At 35.6% G+C, this 24,759-nt stretch overlaps 1 protein-coding gene across 4 annotated transcripts in view; it reads right to left on the minus strand.

Moving 5' to 3' along the window:
* LOC128660572 (cAMP-regulated phosphoprotein 21-like) overlaps positions 1-24,759 on the minus strand; it is a 435,858-nt gene that overhangs the window by 242,255 nt on the left and 168,844 nt on the right. For all 4 annotated transcript variants that reach the window (XM_053714501.1, XM_053714500.1, XM_053714499.1 and 1 more), the window contains one exon: positions 12,333-12,473. In XM_053714501.1, the coding sequence (XP_053570476.1) occupies positions 12,333-12,473 (141 nt within the window). The remainder of the gene's footprint in view (positions 1-12,332; positions 12,474-24,759) is intronic.

Genomic DNA, 24,759 nt, shown 5'->3' on the forward strand with positions numbered 1-24,759 from the left:
AATGTGCTTGTTCAAGGACAGTAATGAAATGGTATAAATAAAGTTGGGAAAAACCTGAATAACCACAACATCGATGACTGTTAGTTAACAACAGTCCGATGCTCTTCGCACTGTACTTGACACGTGTGTTTTTGACGGCTTTTTTGATATATAAGGTTATCCTATTCAGATCCGCGTCAGCAATGTCTGGCGAGCGTATTGACGCCGGCGAATGCACTGAGATTGACTCTTTGAAAAATTGTTATTTACAAGGATATACAAGTCACTATATGTTATTCCAGATCTTAGTTCTATATTTTTAAATAAAGTCTTTAATTGGTATTCCTGAAAGCACCAAAGGCTATGCTGCCTCAAGAGCTTTGTATGGACTCACAATATGCTGTGAGCTGTGCCTGCAGCCAATCATGAGTCAATATGAATTAATGCACAAGAGATCCTTTTTTTTTAGGGAAGTGGGAAATATTTGAGGCTGCAATGTCTTTTTCATTTTTGAGAAGAACTTTGTGGAACTAATATTAAAGCTAAGTGCTCTAAATATAAAAACTGATGCAATTCTATAACAATATAGGGACATTTTGTCCATGTAATATTACTGTTTTGAAATCCAAAAATAAAACCCTTTGTATAATGTGTTAACCCCTTAACGACACATGTCATACAGGATACGTCAAACACAAGCTGGTCTTTAAAGACCAACAACGTACTCTGTACGCCGTTAGAGGTTTAAAGCGGCTGGAAGCGATCCTGATCACTTCCAGCCACTTTCAAGGAATTGCCGATATTGAGGCATCACTGCATTACCTTTTCTGGCACACCGATGCAGAGAGGGTCACTCTATGTCCCTCTCTGCATCGGCCAGCGATGGTGCCGATCAATGGTGGGTGGGAGCAGCTGCAATGAGGCGGGAGGGCGGCCTATCGCTGAATCACTTCCATCCAACAGTGTCGGATTAGTCCCCAGTGTGTGCGGGAGCATGCACGGGTGGCATGCACGTGCCCCCAGATCTGCACTAATATGTGCATCGATTGTGGTGTTGGTGGGAGCGGGTGGTGGGAGTGGGGGGAAAATTATGTTTAAAAAAGGGATCTGGGAGAGGGGGGACAGCTACACTACAGAAAAATAAAAATTTTAATTAAAAAATGCACACTATTTTGAAAAGTGGGTACTGGCAGACAGCTGCCAGTACCCAAAATGGCACCAAATAGAGAGATGGGGGAGGGTTAGAGAGCTGTTTGGGGGGGGGGGGGGCTCAGGGAGGTTGGGTGGTAAGGGGGGATCCTACACTGCAGAAAATATATAATTTTTTTATTTATTTTTTTAAACATACTTTTAAAAATATATTTTTTTTTTATACTGACAGTGACATACTTTCTGCCAGTACTTAAGATGGCTGGGACATTTGTGGGGTGGGGGAGGGAAAAGAACTGTTTGGGAAGGATCACGGGGTGGGATGTGTCAGGTAGGAGGCTGATCTCTACACTAAAGCTAAAATTAACCCTTCAAGCTCCCTACAAGCTCCCTAATTAGCCCCTTCACTGCTGGGGATAATACAAGTGTGGTGCGCAGCGGAATTTAGTGGCCTTCTAATTACCAAAAAGCAATGCTAAAGCCATATATGTCTGCTATTTCTGAACAAAGGGGATCCCAGAGAACCATTTACAACCATTTGTGCCATAATTGCACAAGCTGTTTGTAAATCATTTCAGTGAGAAACCTAAAGTTAGTGAAAAAGTGAACGTTGTTTATATTTGATTGCATTTGGCGGTGAAATGGTGGCATGAAATATACCAAAATGGGCCTAGATCAAAACTTTTGGTTGTCTACTACACTAAAGCTAAAATTAACCCTTCAAGCTACCTAATTAACCCCTTCACTGCTGGGCATAATACAAGTGTGGTGCGCAGCGGCATTTAGCGGCCTTCTAATTACCAAAAAGTAATGCCAAAGCCATAAATGTCTGCTATTTCTGAACAAAGGGTATCCCAGAGAAGCATTTACAACCATGTGTTCCATAATTTCACAAGCTGTTTGTAAATAATTTCAGTAGAAACCTAAAGTTTGTGAAAAAGTTTGTGAAAAAGTGAACGATTTTTTTTTATTTGATCGCATTTGGCGGTGAAATGGTGGCATGAAATATACCAAAATGGGCCTAGACCAATACTTTGGGTTGTCTACTAAAAATATCTACATGTCAAGGGATATTCAGGGATTCCTGACAGATATCAGTGATCCAATGTAACTATTGCTAATTTTGAAAATAAATGGTTTGGAAATAGCAAACTGCTACTTGTATTTATTGCCCTATAACTTGCAAATAAAGCAAATTACATGTAAACATTGGGTATTTCTAAACTCAGGATAAAATTTAGAAACTATTTAGCATGGGTGTTTTTTGGTGGTTGTAGATGTGTAAGAGATTTTGGGGGTCAAAGTTAGAAAAAGTGTGTTTTTTCCATTTTTTCATCATATTTTATATTCTTTTTATAGTAAATTATAAGATATGATGAAAATAATGGTAGCTTTAGAAAGTCCATTTAATGGCGAGAAAAACGGTATATAATATGTGTTGGTACAGTAAATGAGTAAGAGGAAAATTACAGCTAAACACAAACACAGCAGAAATGTAAAAATAGCCCTGGTCCTTAAGGGAAATACATTGAAAATGGCCTCGTCCTTAAGGGGTTAAAGAAGGTATTTTAAATGCATGGCAAAAAAAAAAATATTTGGGAGTTAAAACTCATTTAATTATATAAAATTTTAATTTATTGGCATTATGCTGTAAAGACAATATTAAAGGGATACTAAACCCAAATTTTTTCTTGCATGATTCAGATGGATCAAGCAATTTTAAGCAACTTTCTAATTTACTCCTATTATCAGTTTTTCTCTTGCTATCTTTATTTGAAAAAGCAGGAAGATAAGGAGCTGGCCCATTTTTGTTTCAGTACCCTGGATATCACTTGTTGACTGGTGGCTGCATTTAGTAACCAATCAGCAAGTGCAACCCAGGTGCTGAACCAAAAATGGGCAGGCTCCTAAGCTTACATTGTTGCTTTTCAAAGATAGCAAGAGAAGGAACAAAGATTGATAATAGGAGTAAATTAGAAAGTAAATAGGAGTAAAATGTGGGTTTAGTATCCCTTTAAGACAATATGAAAAATAACAACCTTAAAACACAAACAAAACAACACAATTTAAAGCACATACAAAAACAACTAAGTATTATTTTCTCCCTGGCTAATAGAAAAAAAACACAACCATAATTGCGAAACAAGGATACGCCTCCACAATCATGAAAAAAAGAAATATATTCAGCACATCTATTAAAAAAAATAATCTATTTTAAAATACCTTATATCAGATACATCAAGAGAATCCTAATAAATTGTGCATTCTGTTAACTTTTATTCAGCATTCCTTGAGATATATATATATATATATATATATATATATATATATATATATATATATATATCTTACTGTATACAGTTGAGTCCAACTCCAAAAAAGTAAAATATACATTTACAATACATAAAAATATAGTAATATCAGACTACAACCAATTAGTCTTGATGGCTGACTACAATGGCATAACAACCATAAACAAAACCATTTAAACTACTAAGTTAAAAAATATATATAATAATAACAGCCAAGGGAAACAAAGATTAACATGGCCAAAAGCAAAATAACATTTATTTTGAAACATTTGCAGGAAGAAAAAAAATGAAAATAAAATAGCAAGAATAATTGTTGCCTAATGTATTCAATATTGCTTCTGAAATTAGCATTGTATCATAAGGAAAAGTACTGCACTGCAGTATATTTGTAATGATAAGTGTTTTCAAATGCAGTCTTAATGGGTATGAAAAGAGGAACAAATTATACAACAATCATTCAGGGCCCTATAAAGGGAAAATGATGCATAAGCCATGTAAATGCACAGCTGATGATTGCAAACATTTTACTGCTTAACTGAGGACTTATTATTTAACTCATTTTTAGAAATGAATATCAGCAAATCATATACACCCACATCACAGCTCTTTCCTGCTTCCACTCTTAAAGGGACACTATTTTTTACTTGTAATATATATTACAGTTTTGTTTTTTAAAATGAGATGCTATGACAATTAAAATATACATTTTATGCATTTGGGACTTTTGAGTCTGTGGTAATTTATCTTATAAGCAGTCAATTTTTATTCCACTGACTAGCTGTGCACTTCATATTAGTTTTAGAATTAATATTAACAGCTTTTGACTTTTTTAACATATTTAAAGGAATGTTAAACAGTCTGTTTCATTTTTGTAATAAAAAAGCACTAAGCAGTTGCGTATATTTAATAGAAATTGTTGCAATATGTATTATTCATCTATTTAAATAGATTTTACCCTTTCATTTCTTTTTTTATACTACATTTGTGCAGTGTCCATTACTTCCTGTCACAGTATTTCAGGCAATTAGTGCTGACTCTTAAATAACTCCAACGGAGTGAGCACATCTATATAGCACATATGACTAAACAGTACATGTTATTAGCTATTCAAAGACAGATAGTGAGATAAGAGGTGGACTCCAGAGTCTTAGAAATCAGCCTCTGAGGTTAACTAGGTTTAGCCTTTAACAAAAAATACCAATATATGATTTGATGATAAAAGTAAATTGTGGAGTTGTTTAAAATGACATGCCATATCTGAATCATGAAAGTTTAATTTTGACTTTACTGTTGCTTTAAGACTTGCTCATGCTTAGATCAGTAAGAATGTAACCGGAGTTTCAATAATGTCACCCATATCACACTGGGCAAGGACTACAATGAGAATTTCTAAGTGCTCATTAATGCAAGAAAACAAGTATGTTGTTTGCTGTTTTTATTTACACAATCTGTTTCTTTTTAATTTTACTTTGATTTAACATATTTGTTTTTAACAAAGAACCCTTGTTTAATATCCCTTTAAATAGTTCTCTTTTATATGCATGATAAAAATGTATTGAGTCTTACTGTATAATCAACAAATCCATAATAAAAAGACAATACAGCAGTATTAATATACATTAAAATACTGTATCATTTGTCAGACATCAACCAATAATAGTCTCATGTAAAGTAGGAGCTGGAATTTCAGAAAATGTGCACATAAAATGCATGTGCACACTCGTCCAAGAATGACTGTCCTTTTACAATTGTTTATTTGCACTAGCTATTTTACAGATAAATGTTTTTTCCAGACTCCAGTAACTAAACAAGCAACTTCTCTAAGTGTATGACGTGTGATGAATCTGTTTTCTGTTAGGAATGTACATATGTCTTTAGCAAAATATGACAGCAGGGTTTGCAACAATCTACTATATAATATTGTTACAAAACTGCTGCGATATGGTGCAAGAGGCTACCTAGGTATGCTTTTCAACAAAACATTGTTTCAAAGGAAAACAAAAGAATGTGCATTTGATAGTGGAAGTAAATTGTGAAGTTTTTTTCTTTTTAATGGCATGCTCTATCTGGACCTTTTAATTTTGACTTTCAAGTCCCTTTAAATGTATAAACAGCCTCCTTAGACACTGGTGAAGCCATTCAAATTCCTGTATAAAGCAAATTGCAATCTAGCATATTTTTAAAATTGAAAGCCATTCCAATCCGTTAGAAAACCCTCAAGTAACCCACTTACAACAAGCTTATCAAATTCATTTGTGGTTCTGTAACACCCTTATACCTTTAATGGGGTCAAAACTGTTATATCAATGTATGGCAAATATATTCCATATTACTAAACACACTCATCCTTGTGATCAAATTACATTTTTAAACAAAACAACTTAAACTCAAATTCAATAGAACTAGCAGAATGTTGTCAAATTATAGTAATTAGTGTCCAGCTGTAAAAAATAGTAATTATTAAAATATTCAAAAATCAAATGAAATTGTTAATTGTGCTTGAATTGATTAAGAGAAACATAAACATATGAGGAAGCAAACACACTAGGAAATCTTTGTCAATATTGTATTACTTAATTTACTTTTGTTTTTGTCATATAACTTTTTGTTTCATTTTTATGTTAATAACCTAGATGTTTCTGTTATCTTGCTTACTAACTGAAAAGGCTTGAAAAAAGAGGCAACAAAATACCCAAGCAACCATACTTTGTTTTCCTATAGGAATTGTAGTTGGAAAATAATTTAGTGAAGCTAAAAGGCACTAGGAAGTATATATTGGCATTTCAATTTATAGATTTGGTGGCCAAAGATGAGCCACAATTTGCATTTTTAAAGATGGCAGCTATGAGTTTAACCCTTTGAGTGCTAAGCACTTTCCCACCTAGGTGCTAAGCTTTTTAAGGGTTTTTTAATTTTTTTAAAAAATGTTTTTAACTTTTTTTTTCTTATCAGATCCCCAAGACTTACACTGTTGGGACGGTTAGGCGATTACCTTTCCAACGGTTGGTCTTGGGGGTCTGTAGCTGCTTAGATGCCTGAGATACAGGCTTCTAAGCAGCATGCCCCCTGCTCCTATTCTTAACATTGTTAGGTATAAATAAAGTTGCGCGGTGACGTCATCACGTCATTGCGCGTGACGTCACTGCGCATAACCTGAAGCCCCGGTGATGCCTGTCACTATGCAGGCCCGATCGCTGGGGTAGGAGCGGGTGAGAGCCCCCAGATCTCCCTCAAGGTGGGAGAGTGCTAGTGACTGCTCTGAGCCATCGTTAGCACCTGAGTGGGAAACTCTGCGACGGCTCAGAGCCGTCGTTAGCACTCAAGGCGTTAAAGAGATTAAATACTGCAGTGCTTCTTAATTCCAGTTCTCAGTAACCCCAAATGATATCTGTACCAGAACAAAGGTGAAATAATCAGCTGATCAGTAACCATGCCTACTAACCCGTTTTCACCCACTAGCTGATTATATCACCTGTGCTCTAGTTCAGATATCATGAAAAGCTGTCCTGCTGGGTGTGCCGAGGACTGGAATTTTAAGACGCACTGGTATACTTCATATTTTGTCTGGGGGTTCTGGATCTAGGTAAAAGTGGCATTCTTCTTATCATAAAAAGTAAGAAAAGCCAGAAATTTTGTAATGAGTTAGGTCTTTGTTTTCTATTTTTAATAGAATATAAAGGTTGGTGGCACTTTGCGCTTAGTGAATTAAAACAGACCTCTGGTTATTTAAAAAAGTGTTCTCCAAATTTACCCCAAAATAAAGTGTTAAGTTGCTTTATTAAAATAAAAAAAGGAGAATCTTTATTTTTTAAAATAACTGCACAAAGAAGTTTTGAGGGGTTAAAGTTGGCGGGTGTGGGGTGATAGAAAAAAAAAGGCACTGAAAAGTGCCTTTACATTGCAGTCTATGGGGACTGTGTTATTACTTAAAATACATACAGTATGCATATGCTTATAAATATTTCTGTGTTAATAGGTGTATATACACATATAAACACATAAATGTATATTTATATCTTATTATACATATATATTTAAACTTTGCTCCCCATCGCTGTGCGACTTACCACCTGCGCTAAGTTCTCTGTTGTGACTTTTGGCATGAGAAAGATACTACCATTGGAGCCTATGGAAGTGCACGAGGCTTCCATAAAATGCGAACGTGAGGTGGCTTTCGCCTTGTGCTCAACTGGTAATACCACATTTGCGTTCGCTGGTATTACGAGTAGAGCGCAAATATCGTGCTTGCGAAAGTGCAATTTTGCGCTCCACTCATAATCTGGCCCACAATTTATAAATTCTCTTTCATGCTAAATGTTAATTTGACAAAAGACTATGGAATAGCTATTAAAATCCACAAGGAAATATCTTAAAAGAGATTGTCAGAAATCCTATTGTAACTTCCCAATACTTGCAATAATAATTGTATACAGGTATATATTAATAGAATTGTTAGTTTATTGTACCCTTAAGAACAGACAGCATGATGGAATCTTGTGGCCATGGGCAGCTGAAGCAATAAGTAGCGAAATTCGGGGTTTATAAATACGTAACTACTGGTCATAAGGTTTGAGTGTAAAAATAATAGAGGCCACATATTTATTTACATTATTTCTAATTCTTATAAGAGAAAATTGTGACACACATTCTATCCCTACCACTGCTGTGGATATAAGAGCATTCCCTGCAGGGTGTCTTTTCCCACAACATGACTATAAAAATCACCAGAAACATTAAAGGGACAGTAAGGTCAAAATTAAACGTTCATAGTTCATGTAGAAAATGCAGTTTTACACAACTTTACAATTTACTTCTATTATCAATTTTTTTTTCTCTTGGTATCCTTTATTGAAGACTGAATTTAGCTTAGGAGCATTGTCAAGTCTATAGCAGTTTATGGCAACATTGTTTGTAACTATGTATAACATTTCTATAAACAATGTTGAAGAGACTGCTGGCAGGTGGCTTAAGACCCGTGCATGCTCCTGAGCTCACCTAGGATTGCTCTTCAGCAAAGGATACCAAAAGAACTAAGCAAAATTGATAATAAAAGTAAATTGGAAAGTTGTTTTAAATCTCATGTTCTATCCAATCAATTTAAGCTTCATTTTGGCTTTACTGTCCCTTTAAGACCTATCCCCCAATTCTCTCTGTAATTGTAAGAAGAGAACATTTCAGAAAATAATATTTAGTACAGCAGTAAATATATTAACCCTATGCAAATATAAATTCAATATGAGATGACACAGTATATTTGGATACTTGATTTACTCAACTCACATCCTAACACTATTTCTTCTTTTAGATTTTCAAGGGACATTGAACTCACAGTTTTTCTTTTATGATTCAGATAGAGAATACAATTTCAAACAATATTCCAATTTACTTATATTATCTAATTTGCTTCATTCTTTAGATATCCTTTGTTGAAGAAATAGCAATGCACATGGGTGAGCCAATCACGAGGCATCTATGTGCAGCTACTAATCAGCAGCTACTGAGCCTATCTAGATATGCTTTCCAGCAAATGATATCAAGAGAATGAAGCAAATTAGATAATAGTAGGAAATTAGGAAGTTGTTTAACATTTCATGCTCTTTCTAAATCATGAAAGAAAAAATAAGGGTTTCATGTGCCTTTAAACTAATAAAAAGTTAAGAAAAAAAATTAAAATATAAAAATATTGTACAATTTAATGGAGACCTAGGGGCCGATTTAACATGCCCCGAATGGTGCCTAATGCACCTGTTTCCGCACGAGCCTTCAGGCTCGCCGGAAACAGGAGTTAAGAATCAGCAGTCTTAAGACCGCTGCTTCTTTACTCGTCCACTGCCTCTGAGCCTGCGGACATCAATCCGCCCGATTGAATACGATCAGGTTGATTGACACCCCCTGTTAGGGGCTGATTGGCTATGAATCTGCAGGGGGTGGCATTGCACAAGCAGTTCACCAGAACTGCTTATGCAATGATAAATGCAGACAGCGTATGCTGTCAGCATTTAGCAATGCAGGGCGGACATGATTCGCTATAGCGAATCATGTCCGCCTGGGGTATGATAAATCTACCCCCTAACCTTAAGAACTAACCTGATATTAAAGATCTGTAGGATATAAATGAGGCTTCCCCTTTAACATTAATGTGATGAGTGTAAAAGACTAAAAACAGCTATTCCTGTGAGTACCCAACCAAATCACACTTATTTTATTTCTTTTAAGCAGACATTAACTGTTGGTTTCAGAAATAACCAAATATTATGAAATGCTACCATAAAAATAAAAAAACAAAATTCCCATAAATTCACCTTCCCAAAACACAAAATTTTAGGATTATATACCCAAGTTATCAAACAAAAATGACTTAAAGGGGCACTGAACCCATTTTTTTTCTTTTGTGATTCAGATAGAGCATGCAATTTTAAGCAACTTTCTAATTTACTCCTATTATCAATTTTTCTTCGTTCTCTTGCTATCTTTATTTGAAATAAAAGCCATCTAAGCTTTTTTGGGTTAAGAACTCTGGACAGCACTTTTTGATTGGTGGATGAATTTTTTTCCACCAATCAGCAAGGACAACCCAGGTTGTTCACCAAAAATGGGCCGGCATCTAAACTTAGATTCTTGCATTTCAAATAAAGATACCAAGAGAATAAAGCAAATTTGATAATAGGAGTAAATTAGAAAGTTGCTTAAAATTTCATGCTCTATCTGAATCACAAAAGAAAAAAATTGGGTTCAGTGTCCCTTTAAAATTAAAAGACAATATACTTTATTTTTTCACTTTGCATTATCAGAATATATCTAACAACAAACATATTAAATACATTTTAAAAATACACAAAATTATTATTTTGTGGATGGATGACAGCTCATTTTGACAATCTATGCAAGTATGTACCACTGTCCATGTTAACTTAAAACACAGAACACAAAATATTTGCATAAAATATCCTCCTATATAGATTTTTACAAAATGTATTCTGTATTGACACTCACCCTGTAATGTAATTAATTTGGACACCTACATTTTTTTTATTAGCTCAAATAAACTGACTATGACACCAGGAACATGAAAAAGAGGTTGCTGCCATGTGGTCATCACTTGACAGCTATACCTCTTGTTTGATTGGTGGGTCCACCAATCTTCAGCACTAAAGATAAAGGTCTCTTCTAAATTGCCAGATGATTTAAAATAGGACCTAAACATTGCTGGAAAAAAATTGTTATTGTCATGGCATAACCCATCACCTGAATGGATGATTAATTATTTGAAGGTGTAAGATTACAGTTTTTAGATGAGGTCTTGTTCCCAAATATGTATTGTAGGGTACAACAAAGGGGTATACCCACCACCTTGATTTTGTTCTATATGATTATGGCTCTATTAGGCTATAAGTGTTGCCACCTGAGGATGTGACCCTTTATTTGAAATAAGAGACTCACCTCTTTCAAAATAGAAGTAACTTGCCCATTTAAGGGCATATATGTGAGTGTTGGAGTTCCTATTGTTGCACTATAAAAATCACCTAGTTCACAGGTGACAGTTTACATTACATAAAAAGAGGGCAAAATAAATAATAAAATTATATTGCAAAGCTGTTTTATTACACATGAGTAAACATTTTATACTGAAATCTAAAAGTCTTTACTGTCCCTTTAATGCATTTCCTTTATTAACACTCACTGGTTATATCGGGTGCATTCTTTGGTTAGATAGCATTGCAAAGAAGCCTCCAGTAAATTTCTGAAGAGGCCTTGGCAAGGTTCAATATATGAAAAACCATATCCTAGATCCTATGAAAGTCTGAGGTTCTGTTTACTTATCATATTTACTAAAGCATTAGTTTAGGAAAAACATAAGTAAAGGTTAAGTTTTTCACTTTAAATACAGTAAAGAAAGATACCTAATGTGTTATTTATCAAGGCAAATTGTCATATAAAACATCAGAATAACATCATTATATCATTTACTGTCACTAAATTGTTTCTTAACTTCCCACTGTCTGCTCTACGTGTTTTAATTATCTAACAACTTGAATCATGTCAATATGAAAGTTATATTTCATAACATAAAATAAGGACAAATTTAGCTCTAACTTACAATAACAAATGTATTTTTTGATTTGAAAAATCACATTTTTGTTCAGTCAATTATCTTTGCAAAAAGGGCTTCTATCTACAGATAAAGTGGTTGATGTATCATATGTCGAGCGGAAATCACTAAATGCAGACAGCCTGTCCGCATTTATCATTGCACAAGCAATTCTGGTGAAATGCTTGTGCAATGCTACTCCCTTCTTACTAGCAGCCAATCAGCCACTAGCAGGGGTCATATTGTATCAGGATTATTTCAATCTGCCACCTAAAAGGTGACAGACAGGTTAAGAAGCAGCTGTCTTAAAGGAACAGTCTAGTCAAAATTAAACTTTCATGATTCAGATAGGGCATGCAATTTTAAACAACTTTCCAATTGACTTCTATTATCTAATTTGCTCAATTCTTTAGATATCCTTTGTTGAAGAAATAGCAATGCACATGTATGAGCCAATCACACAAGGCCTCTATGTGCAGCAACCAATCAGCAGCTTCTGAGCATATCTAGATATGCTTTTCAGCAAGTGATATCAAGAGAATGAAGCAAATTAGATAATAGAAGTAAATTAGAAAGTTGTTTAAAATGACATGCTCTTTCTAAATCACAAAATAAAAAATTTGGGTTCCATGTCCCTTTAAGTTCAAACATAAAAATAATATAGTGGAAGTAAAGTGTATAGCTGTGTTTAAAAAAAATAAAAAATAATAATAATATAAAAAGTCCCACTTTAATAAATGCTAAGTAGAATAAAAGATGTGAGTAAACTACTTAGTAAATACTTCTTTTTCTATAGTACTTACATCCTAGTATTGCTGGTTTTGTTAATTATCACAGATTTTCCGCTTTGATCGACATTATGGTCCATTCCAAAGTATGCTGCAACCCTGTGCACAAGCATCCTTTGATATGATGACATTTGAGGGAATTTTTTATAATGATTACTGCAATGACAAAAATAAATACAAAATATTTACTACAAAAATACTCAGCAAATGCAAAGATATAGAATAATTTGCTCCAACTTTACATAAAAATATAATTAAAAGCTACTGAGGAGTTAAACAATTTTTTAGAGGTAGAAGGCTTCAGGCCTTTGTGAACGCTCCAGATTTGTGAGGTGATGTCAAATATTTGTTTATTACTTAGATTTCATTGCATCTACAAAACTCATGACATTTGGGTAACAACATAACTTCTATAAAAATCATGACATTTCTGTAACAACATAATGACCTGCAGGCCAAAAATTTAAACACCATAAAACTATGCGTGTGTATAAAAATATAAATATAACCATATTATTAAGTGAATACTCAAGTTTTAATAAGAAGTTGCTGCAAAATATATCACACATTATAAATAACTTTTGCCCCTTTGTTTTTCTCAAAGTTACTGAGCACAATATATCAAACAATAATCAATGAGTAACAGAACACACACACACACACATATATATATATTTATATATATATATATATATATATATATATATATATATATATATATATATATATATATATATATATATATAAATACAAAATGCATTGAATATACATTGAAAGAACAATAATTTGAGCAGTCTGGTGCAGGAGCATATAGGGGTCTCAGAGAGCTTAATCAAGACCAGTCCCACACTTTAAAGGAAAATTTTTAGTTGGTTATATAAAATGATAAATCATATATATATATATATATATATATATATATATATATATATATATATATATATATATATATTATCATTATTTATTTTGTCCTCTTTTCCTGTAATTTCATTTGGAAATTGCGTGCTTTTAAGTTCCTGCTAGAAAAAAGTGCAGAACACTGTTATATTCCACACAGTCATTCACACTCTAGTGACCTATGTATAACTGTCCCTAATTGACCACAGCAGAGAAGGTAACCTAAGTTACATGGCAGCTCCCATTGTGGTTTAGACACTAAGGGGTATATTTAGTACTTATACAATAGTACTTGTGAACTGTTGGTGCAATGCCGCCCCCTGCAGATTTGCCGCCAGATTCGCTGCTAGCAGGGGTGTCAATCAACCCAATCGTATTTCGATCGGGTTGATTTCTGTTCGCTGCCTCAGAGCAGACGGACAAGTTATGGAGCAGCGGTCTTTAGGGGCATCAAGCTCCATACGGAGCTTGATAAATCGGCCCCTAAAACTTTACTTATTTTGTCAATATTTAAACAGTTAATGAAACTTAAAAAAAATACATCTATATATGTTATTCTCAGACTAATCTTTTCTTTGAATGCATCATTCTATCTAACATTTATTTAGTGTTTAATGTCGCTTTAAGGGGAACATCTGAATCAAAAAGCAGTAGTGGTGTTGCTTCAAGGAGGCCAGTAGGGTCCCATGCTCACCCTTATACATGTCTGGTCCCTCTTATATGCCCTCTTAAAAAACTGTACTTACAGTATAAGGAAAGTGTGTGGATTTGGTGGCAGAGTTTGCTAGATGGCCATTACAGTGTTGCTGTACAGAAAACCTTCCACCCATTTTTGTACAGGAAGTGCTTATCCTTGGAAACAGCCAGAAAGGGCGCTGTAGAAAAGGGGATCCTACCACAGCCTTTGCCCTAGGGCCCTGTGTGGTCTAGTTATGCCCCTGGTCCAATGTGTTATACATATGTATAGAGGAGTGGGGATAGAGCAATGCTCGGCCCCAAAAAATGTAAAATAGGTTGTGGCATATGGGGCTTGAAAATCGATCACAATCCTTTAGAAAAATGTATCAAATGGTTATCAACAGAAAACCACCATTAAAATCTATGGGGATTTTTAGTAGATAAATCATGTGATTTTTTTTTTTAAAGGATTGTGATCAACTCCTTAGTTGGGAGAAAGCCTTCATGTAGACAAAAGAACACTATGAATATTCAACATCACATAATTATTTGAAAGTATCTAATATTTTATAAAAAATATTTTTATATATATTTTTATAAAAAGAAATAAAATAAAAATAAAAAATTAAGAAAAAAAACAGAGAGTGATCTACAAAAGGAAAGCACATAATTACTATATTCTATAGAATTATCAAAACCATATGTAGCATGTTAAAATTTGCTATTCAAAGGAGACCTTGAGACTTGTACTCATTAATAAAACTACATAAAAATATGGCATAAAGAACATTTTAAATATGATGAATGAAAACCCTTTACATCTAACATACACTATAACAAATCATAATTAAATAAAAGGATTCAAATGAATGTCAATAAATCAAAGGGAAATGCAGTGACCGTTGTCAAAGCACAACGCAGCCCACCCAGCTAGTACTTTGCATCCTTTCAAACAGCAAGTTCTAAAGTTAAAAATTTTGTATTTTACAACATCGCCATGGTTTACTAACTGTATTTTTTAAAGATTATTTCTTGTAATATATATATACAGGGAGTGCAGAATTATTAGGCAAGTTGTATTTTTGAGGATTAATTTTATTATTGAACAACAACCATGTTCTCAATGAACCCAAAAAACTCATTAATATCAAAGCTGAATAGTTTTGGAAGTAGTTTTTAGTTTGTTTTTAGTTATAGCTATTTTAGGGGGATATCTGTGTGTGCAGGTGACTATTACTGTGCATAATTATTAGGCAACTTAACAAAAAACAAATATATACCCATTTCAATTATTTATTTTTACCAGTGAAACCAATATAACATCTCAACATTCACAAATATACATTTCTGACATTCAAAAACAAAACAAAAACAAATCAGTGACCAATATAGCCACCTTTCTTTGCAAGGACACTCAAAAGCCTGCCATCCATGGATTCTGTCAGTGTTTTGATCTGTTCACCATCAACATTGCATGCAGCAGCAACCACAGCCTCACAGACACTGTTCAGAGAGGTGTACTGTTTTCCCTCCTTGTAAATCTCACATTTGATGATGGACCACAGGTTCTCAATGGGGTTCAGATCAGGTGAACAAGGAGGCCATGTCATTAGATTTTCTTCTTTTATACCCTTTCTTGCCAGCCACGCTGTGTAGTACTTGGACGCGTGTGATGGAGCATTTTCCTGCATGAAAATCATGTTTTTCTTGAAGGATGCAGACTTCTTCCTGTACCACTGCTTGAAGAAGGTGTCTTCCAGAAACTGGCAGTAGGACTGGGAGTTGAGCTTGACTCCATCCTCAACCCGAAAAGGCCCCACAAGCTTATCTTTGATGATACCAGCCCAAACCAGTACTCCACCTCCACCTTGCTGGCGTCTGAGTCCGACTGGAGCTCTCTGCCCTTTACCAATCCAGCCACAGGCCCATCCATCTGGCCCATCAAGACTCACTCTCATTTCATCAGTCCATAAAACCTTAGAAAAATCAGTCTTGAGATATTTCTTGGCCCAGTCTTGACGTTTCAGCTTGTGTGTCTTGTTCAGTGGTGGTCGTCTTTCAGCCTTTCTTACCTTGGCCATGTCTCTGAGTATTGCACACCTTGTGCTTTTGGGCACTCCAGTGATGTTGCAGCTCTGAAATATGGCCAAACTGGTGGCAAGTGGCATCTTGGCAGCTGCACGCTTGACTTTTCTCAGTTCATGGGCAGTTATTTTGCGCCTTGGTTTTTCCACACGCTTCTTGCGACCCTGTTGACTATTTTGAATGAAACGCTTGATTGTTCAATGATCACGCTTCAGAAGCTTTGCAATTTTAAGAGTGCTGCATCCCTCTGCAAGATATCTCACTATTTTTGACTTTTCTGAGCCTATCAAGTCCTTCTTTTGACCCATTTTGCCAAAGGAAAGGAAGTTGCCTAATAATTATGCACACCTGATATAGGGTGTTGATGTCATTAGACCACACCCCTTCTCATTACAGAGATGCACATCACCTAATATGCTTAATTGGTAATATGCTTTCGAGCCTATACAGCTTGGAGTAAGACAACATGCATAAAGAGGATGATGTGGTCAAAATACTCATTTGCCTAATAATTCTGCACTCCCTGTATATGATGCAACACTATTTGCTAGATTTAATTTGCCTGTTTTACTATATTTTTATTAATAAGCACAAGTTTTGGATAATACATTTGGGGACCTTTCTCTGCTCTTATTTTTCTGGTTTATAGTTCTGGGATTGATTTTGGGTTTTATAGCCAGTGACTGAGAAATTTAGCAAAGCGAAATGCAGTGACCGTTGTCAAAGCACAACACAGCCCACCCAGCTAGTACTTTGCATCATTTCAAACAGCAAGTTCTTCTAAAGTTAAATATTTTGCCCCAAAATATTTTGTATTTTACAACATCGCCATGGTTTACTAATTGTATCTTTTAAAGATTATTTATTGTAATATATATATATATATATATATATATATATATATATATATATATATATATATATAAAATGATATATACATTTTTTATATATATATATATATATATATATATATATATATACATACATACATATATATTGGATGCAACACTATTTTTGCTTCATATTTATTGTCCATTTTCCTAGATTTAATTTGCCTGTTTTACTGTATTTTTATTCATAAGCACGAGTTTTGGATAATACATTTGGGGACCTTTCTCTGCTCTTTTTTTTTTCTTCTGGTTAATAGTTCTGTGATTGATTTTGGGTTTTATAGCCAGTGACTAAGAAATTCAGCAGGAGGTGTAAGAAATTCTTCAGGAATTTGTGAAAGGAATAGTCACTAGAAGTTATATGAGAATTTTAAAAATCCCTATCAACATCATGGACTCATTAGTTTGGGAATCTACTACTACTACAAATGTGATTTGGTGCAGTGCTCCAATATGTTTTTGACGTCCACATGCACCAGAACATTTGTTAAATATATATATATATATATATATATATATATATATATTACATTGAGAGAATATAGGGGCTGAATATCTAAAGGTCTCTGGGCTGGAGAGATTATTTAAGAATGTTCGCCAGTCCTATTTCCCTGGTGGAATTATATAAAGCTATGTTTTACCCTGAAAAGACTTGTATCTCGCAAAAGGGCATATACTGCATTTTCATATGGGAAGGCGTTAAATGCATTATTTAAGTGGACAATTCACAACCTTGCAAATTATACTCAAAATACTTAATACCCTAATAAAAAAAACACATGAATAAAACAATATAGGCAATTGTAAGATACTATACGCAGAAAACAGCGCAATTTGATTTATATTGGCTGCAGGATTTAATTTTTAAAGTGCACCCCTGGCTCATTGCTAACTTTCAGTGACTGACCCTTTTTTAAGATAAATCCATAAGGGCAGCCCCTGCTAGGGTCGGCGTAAAAAAACATGTCTGATCTGCTGAGATTTAGATAATCGGCCCCTTAATGATTACTGGATTGTAGCATTTGGTTTATGGGGGCTAAATAAAACTAACTGGGCAGTAAATAGTGTGTGTACGGATGGCATTCTGTGTATCACACATACCTGAGTGCTTGCTGACAAAAATGTGTCCTAGAGCATCGTAAAGTTGGAAAGCACTGATATGAATTTATTTATTTATTTATTATTTATTTATAAAATATTTTACCAGGAAGGATACAGTGAGATTTCTCTCGTTTTCAAGTATGTACTGGGTAAAACAACTGAATGACTGTAATGTTACATTTTATAACTTATTCAAAATATTTATATATATTTGGAGTGCTTTATTTTGGACAGATTGGGATGTAGAATTGAAACAGCCATACGCCCAAGACATACAGCATTGGGGAAGGGACATACATTTTTTATTTGAACTCTGGAACCCAGTGTAATAGGTGGCTCTCCACTTCACAACATGTATTAGTATTCCCCTCGTCACTTTTGTTCCTGTTTGCTATTCAATGTGGCAGCTAGGGTTTCTTCTTCTCTTACTCCACTTGCATAGAAAGGCCCCAAAAGCACTTTAATCTACAACTGTTATCAAATTAACTTTACAAAGGTTTTAGGAAGAACAGTAAAACAATTTATCAGCATATGTTTAACAACCTTCATGGTTGCACAATGCAGTACCTAGTTTTTTACATTACTTGAAAATATGTGTAAAGTATATTTTAATATTGTATATTAGCTCTCCAGTTTGTAATACCAGCGCAAGATGATGTCTTGATTTTTTTTGCAGCACCATTTATCTTAAACATAATTAAAGGGACATTAAACACTAAATACATGCTAGATAGAATGATGAATTCAAAGAAAAGATTAGTCCATGACTAACATGTAGATGTATTTTTTAAAATTTCATTAGTTGTTTAAAAAGTGACAAAATTAGTGTAAAGTTTTAGTGTCTATAAAACACTGGGAGCTGCCATGTTGTAACTTGTGTTACCTTCTCTACTGTGGCCAATTAGAGACAGTTATAAATAGGTCACAAGACTATGCAGCCAATGGTTGTGCTGGATTTAACAGTGTTCTGCACTTCCATTTCTAACAGGAACTGAAAAGCTCACAATTTCAGAATGGAATTACAGGCAAAGAGGACAAAATAAATAATGAAAGTATATTGCAGAGTTGTTTTATTATATACAATTTATCATTTTATATTACCATCTCAAAGTGTTTAATGTCCCTTTAAGGTAAATGAACACCAACATGTAATATTTTAAACTTAATCCTAACGCTAGTTTACTCAGCCATTTGGGACTTAACAGTAGGAGAATGAATCACTTATAACATGAACATAGAAGCTGAATATTAGATCCTAAAAAGTATTGATCTTTATCACTTTTCTCAGTCCGATCTCTTTTAAAGACACATTCAAAAGAAACTGGTTAAACATAATTTTGGATTGCCACCTTCCTCTAAACTTTGATATTAGAATGATAACAACTGTTCAAAGTGCAGATGTTCTGTTCGACCAGTTTAATAGACAGGTTTGCACATCAAACTAAATAACATGTAAAACAACATTTTAATAACTTCTATTTTTATTTGTATTATTAACTAGACTTGCAGTAGAAATTATATATATTAATATTAAATAATGTTTGTAGACATCCCAACTCTCCCGGAAGTTCCAGTCTCCCGCATTGTAATAGCGGCTCCCTGATGCCCGCAAATTAAATTAAATATCCCGGTAACTCCTTTCATCACACCAAAACGTCAAACACGTTCACAACATAATGCTCACAGGCAGCATGCACAGGCCAAACATTGTGTAAGCATCAATTATTGTGGTAACGCTAAAATTAGGGTATTCATCCTGGCTTGTCACTTCCTATTGGCAAAAGATGTTTAGGTAATTCAACTGACAACCAATCACAGAACACAAGGCGTATGACCCCGTGCACTTTTTACCAGGTAACTCTAAGCGTGGTGTTGAGCTTCCGCATATGCCCTGAGTGATGACGGTAAGCATCTGTAGGCGTGGTCTTTCACAAAGTGCCAGGTTGGGCGAGCCTGAATATGCCTCTCGCTGTTTGATTTGGTGGATGCAGTGTTTGTGTGCTATTCAGATCTGAATTAGTGGTGACCCCGGGAAAGGTAAGTGTGCATAGCGCATCTTACATATGACAGAACAAACTGTATAAATAATAATGTTATATAGGGGCGTGTCCTTATCCGCCAATAGAGCTGCAGAGGTTGTGTAGAGCAGCCAATGAGCAGCGAGTACTGAAGAGCTGCACTTTAACCATGTACTAAACTGTACAGACATATAACTGCTCCAGTTATGCACCACTGTCATGTAGTTGGGTAAAGCTGCCTTTACAATGATTATACTGTTGTGTGTAGTAGATAGAGCTGTCCTCTCAGTTTGTAAATTGCCAGTATTTTTTTTCAAACTCTTTTTTTTTTTTTTGGGGGGGGGGGGTCCAGGGGGGCAGGTCCAGGTATGGGGGGAGGGTACCTCCCTGAAATTAGTTTTTGCAGGTTGGGATGTCTGTGTTTGTATTAAAAGGACACGTGTTAGAGCATTTTTTTTTAAAAAATTAAATAGGTTTTTATTGGAAAAAAATTCAATTTACAAGACAACAATGCAGAAATTTGAAAGTATCTGCAAAGAAAACACCACACATATTTGGCAATCAGGTCATAACAGTATATCAATATACATGCATTACAAGATCTATGTTTTACAGTTTGAATTGATATATTCTTCCCAGATAAACCTTATCGAATAGTAGGCTTCTAACTGGTGTAGTATAAAATAGTGGTATTTTTCGAGAGATATTGCTAATGTTACTGAAGAGACCCAATCATCTATTGAAGGTGTAACCGTATTCTTCCAAAATTTAGGTATTAACTGTCTGGCACAGTTTAACATTAAGCCAAGCAGCTTGGACCTAAGTCTATATAGCAATTTATTAGGCCTACCGAAGAGGCATGTTAATGGGTCATTAGGGATTTCAAAATGTAACACCTTAGTTACTTCTATTATAATGAGTTTCCAATAGTTGCTAATCATAGGGCACATCCACCATATATGGTATGCTGTACCTATTTGTCCGCATTCTCTCCAACAGGTATTTTTGGAATTTGGGAATATCTGTGCTAACCTATGCGGAGTATAGTACCATCTACTTAATATTTTCATATTAGTTTCCTTAAAACTTATAGAAGAAGCTGATGAGGACATTTGTGCAATAATTTTCAACCAATCCTTTTCTGCAATTTTTATTCCCATTTCTTCCTCCCATTTTTGTGTATATGATGGTAGGTTGCATGAGTGGTATTGTAAGACAAGTTGGTATGATTTGGATAGATTACCTCTAATATTATCTTTTTGATAGCATAAATGTTCAAAGGGTGTTAAGTTTCTATTTATCTTACCCTTCTCAGAGGTGATAATGTGGCTTAATTGGAGGTACTTATACCAAGAATCAAAGTGGGATATACCTATTTCTTGCAATTCTATTTTAGGGTGCAGCTTGCCTTCAGATAGAACATTGTGATAAGGTAGTAACAGGTGTATTATACTACATTGATCCTGACTAAAAGTCTGCTGGGGGTAAAAGGATGTGCTGGTTAAAATTGGGGTTAATGGGGACAGGATCATAGATATAGTTGGCATTTTTTTTTATCAATTTTTCCCAGATTTAAGAGTTTTGATGGCTATACTAGGTGCATTTTCTATTTGCTTTTGTAGTTTAGTAGCAGACCAACACAAACTTCCAAGGTTGTAAAATTTAGACAAATGGCATTCTAGCCCGATCCATTCCTTATCCTCCTCATGCTTACACCAGTTAATGATCCTAACTAGGTGGGTTGCATATCTGTAATACTCCAGGTTAGGTACTCCCAGGCCTACTCTATCTTTTAGCATAGACATAGTTTTCATTGAGATTTTAGCCATATGGTTGGCCCAGATGTAAGTGTTGACTGTCTTCTGTAAGGACTGTAAATAGCTGTCAGGTAATGGAATAGGTAATGCTTGGAAGATATATAGTATCTTTGGAAGTATTGTCATTTTGACCGAATTAATGCGCCCCAGCCATGACAATAGTTTTTGCTCCCAGTTCTTTATATCTTGTCTGATGTTCTGTAATAGTGGGGTGTAATTTAGTGAATATAACATGTCTTTGTTTCATAGAGCTGTATGCCTAAATATTTGATAGATTTGGGTAGGTATTGATATCGGAATTGCTGTTGTATGTTTTGTCTGACCGTGTCAGAATTATGTAAACTAAGGAATTCAGATTTTGTGGTATTAATTTTAAAGTCCGATACATCACTGTATTTAGAAAATTCCACTGATAGGGCGGGTAACAATGTTTTAGGGGAAGTAAGAGTGAGCATTATATTGTCGGCATATAATGCCATTTTGTATTGGGTCTGTTCTATCGTGATTCCCTTTATATCTGGGTTGTTTCTTATGTTTGTAGCTAGTGTTTCCATGGCCAGGATAAATAGCAGTGGGGAAAGTGGACATCCCTGTATTGTTTCGTTGTTGATACTTATGGGGGCAGAAAGGGAGCTATTTAAGTGTATTCTAGCCGTGGGGGATTGATATAAAGCAAATATTTTTTCAATCAAAGATTTCCCGAACCCAAATTTATATAGGGTAACACTCAAGAATTGCCAGTTGAGCCTATCAAAGGCCTTCTGTGCGTCGATTGATAGAAAAATAGTGGGGAGTTTTTGCTGGTTAACATAGTCTAGGAGGTTGATTATTGTTATGGTGTTATCTCTGGCTTCACAACATCTCTGTGTTATCTCTGGCTTCCTCAACAAATCAGCTTTAGCTTTATGTTTGCATATAGAGGTGCTATACCAGTCTTTGCACTTGCCTTAACAAGTAATGCCTTTGAAACTTCATCCCGTATTGTCAGTGTGTTTTTCTAGTGATTATAATCTCAAAATACTTCTGCTGTTAATACCCTGAAGCTCTAAATTATTTCCACCCAAAAATAACACAAAACAGTTATCTGCATTGTAAATCTTGCAATCTCATAATCAGGAAAGCGGGGGACAAGTACTATCCAGTGTCCCAGGTATATCAACCTACCTCTTTTAAAATGCTATATTTGATATGACTAGATAACAAAATGGTAGTGGATCCTAGGTTATTATGTGAACCCTTGTACAACATGCATGCATATAGGACAGCCTTTATAGTAACCAAGACTTCTGTGGAGTAACAGGCAGAATGGTGTGAATATATCTACAGCTACAAACGCTACAAACACACACATTTTTGGTTCAGCACCTGGGTAGCGCTTTCTGATTGGTTTGAAAAAGTAGTCACCAATCAGCAAAAGCTACACAGGTGCTGAACCAAAAATTGGCCTGCTCCTAAGCTTACATTCAAATAAAGATACCAAAGAAAATAAAGAAAATTTGATAACAGGAGTAAATTAGAAAGTTGCTTAAAATTGCATGCTCTATCCGAATCATGAAAGTTTTATTTTGACTAGACTATTCCTTTAAATGAACTGCTGGACACTGCCCCTTTTGCAGTCAGCCTCAAAGAATATAGATTTTGATGAACAAAAAGACCCTGTTCCAGTAGATCCCTGCAACAAGGTAACTTCCACGGAGGAGATGAGGACATCCCCAACAGGCTCGCGAACCACATCCTTCGCGGCCACGATGGAGCAATCAGTATCACTGATGCCTGCTCCTGCTTGATGCGGGCCACTACACGGGGAAGAAGTGGTAACGGTGGAAAAATGAAAATTAGATTGAACCTCCAAGGCACTGCTAATGCATCTATTAGCTCCGCCTGAGAATCCCTGGGCCGCGACCCATATCTGGGTAGCTTGGAATTGAGCTGGGACACCATGAGATCTATCTTCGGCGTCCCCCACCTGTTGCAAATCTCCGCAAACACCTCGGGATGGAGAGACAATTCCCCCGGATGAAAGGATTGTCTGCTGAGGAAATCCGCTTCCCAGTTGTCCACACTCGGAATATGGATCGCTGACAGTGAGCAGTTGTAGTTCTCCACCAACTCCAGAATCTGAGACACTTCCCTCATTGCTAGGGAGCTCCTTGTTCCCCCCTGATGGTTGATGTAAGCCACCAAGGTTATGTTGTCTGATTGGAATCTGATAAACTGGGACAAACCCAGAAGAGGCCAAGCCTTCAGAGCATTGGAGATCGCTCGAAGTTCCAAAATGTTGATCGGTAGAAGGGATTCCTCTCGAGTCCACAGGCCCTGTGCATCCGTAGTCAGAGTCTCCCAGGATGGTCTCAAGAAGGATGTCCCTTGGGACAGGTGATATGGACAGAGCCACCAGGAGATAAATCCTCTCGACCTGTTGTCCAGAGAAATCTGTTGAGACAGATACAAATGATCGCCGTTCCACTGTCTCAGCATGCAGAGCTGAAGTGGTCTGAGATGAAATCTGGCAAAGGGAATGATGTCCATGCTGGACACCATGAGACCAATCACCTCCATACACAGAGCCACAGAGGGCTTTAAGGAGGACTGGAGGGCAAGACAAGCAGAAGTTAGCTTGTAACATCTCTGGTCTGTAAAGAATATCCTCATAGATATGGAGTATATTATAGTACCCAGGAATTCCACCCTGGTACTGGGAATAAGAGAACTCTTTTTCTAAGTTTATCTTCCACCCATGAGATCAAAGAAGAAACAGAAGAGATCTTGAATGGCCTTCTTCCAGACGACAGGATGGTGGTTAAACCAGATTATCATCCAAGTATGGCGCTACTGCTATAACTCTGGTTCTGGCCACTGCAAGCAGAGCCCCTAGAACCTTTGTAAAAACTCTTGGAGCAGTAGCTAGACCAAACAGAAGTGCAATAAACTGGAAGTGCTGGTTCAGGAACGTAAA

This window comes from Bombina bombina, chromosome 5 (assembly GCF_027579735.1).
Source record: "Bombina bombina isolate aBomBom1 chromosome 5, aBomBom1.pri, whole genome shotgun sequence".
Taxonomy (NCBI): Eukaryota; Metazoa; Chordata; class Amphibia; order Anura; family Bombinatoridae; genus Bombina; species Bombina bombina.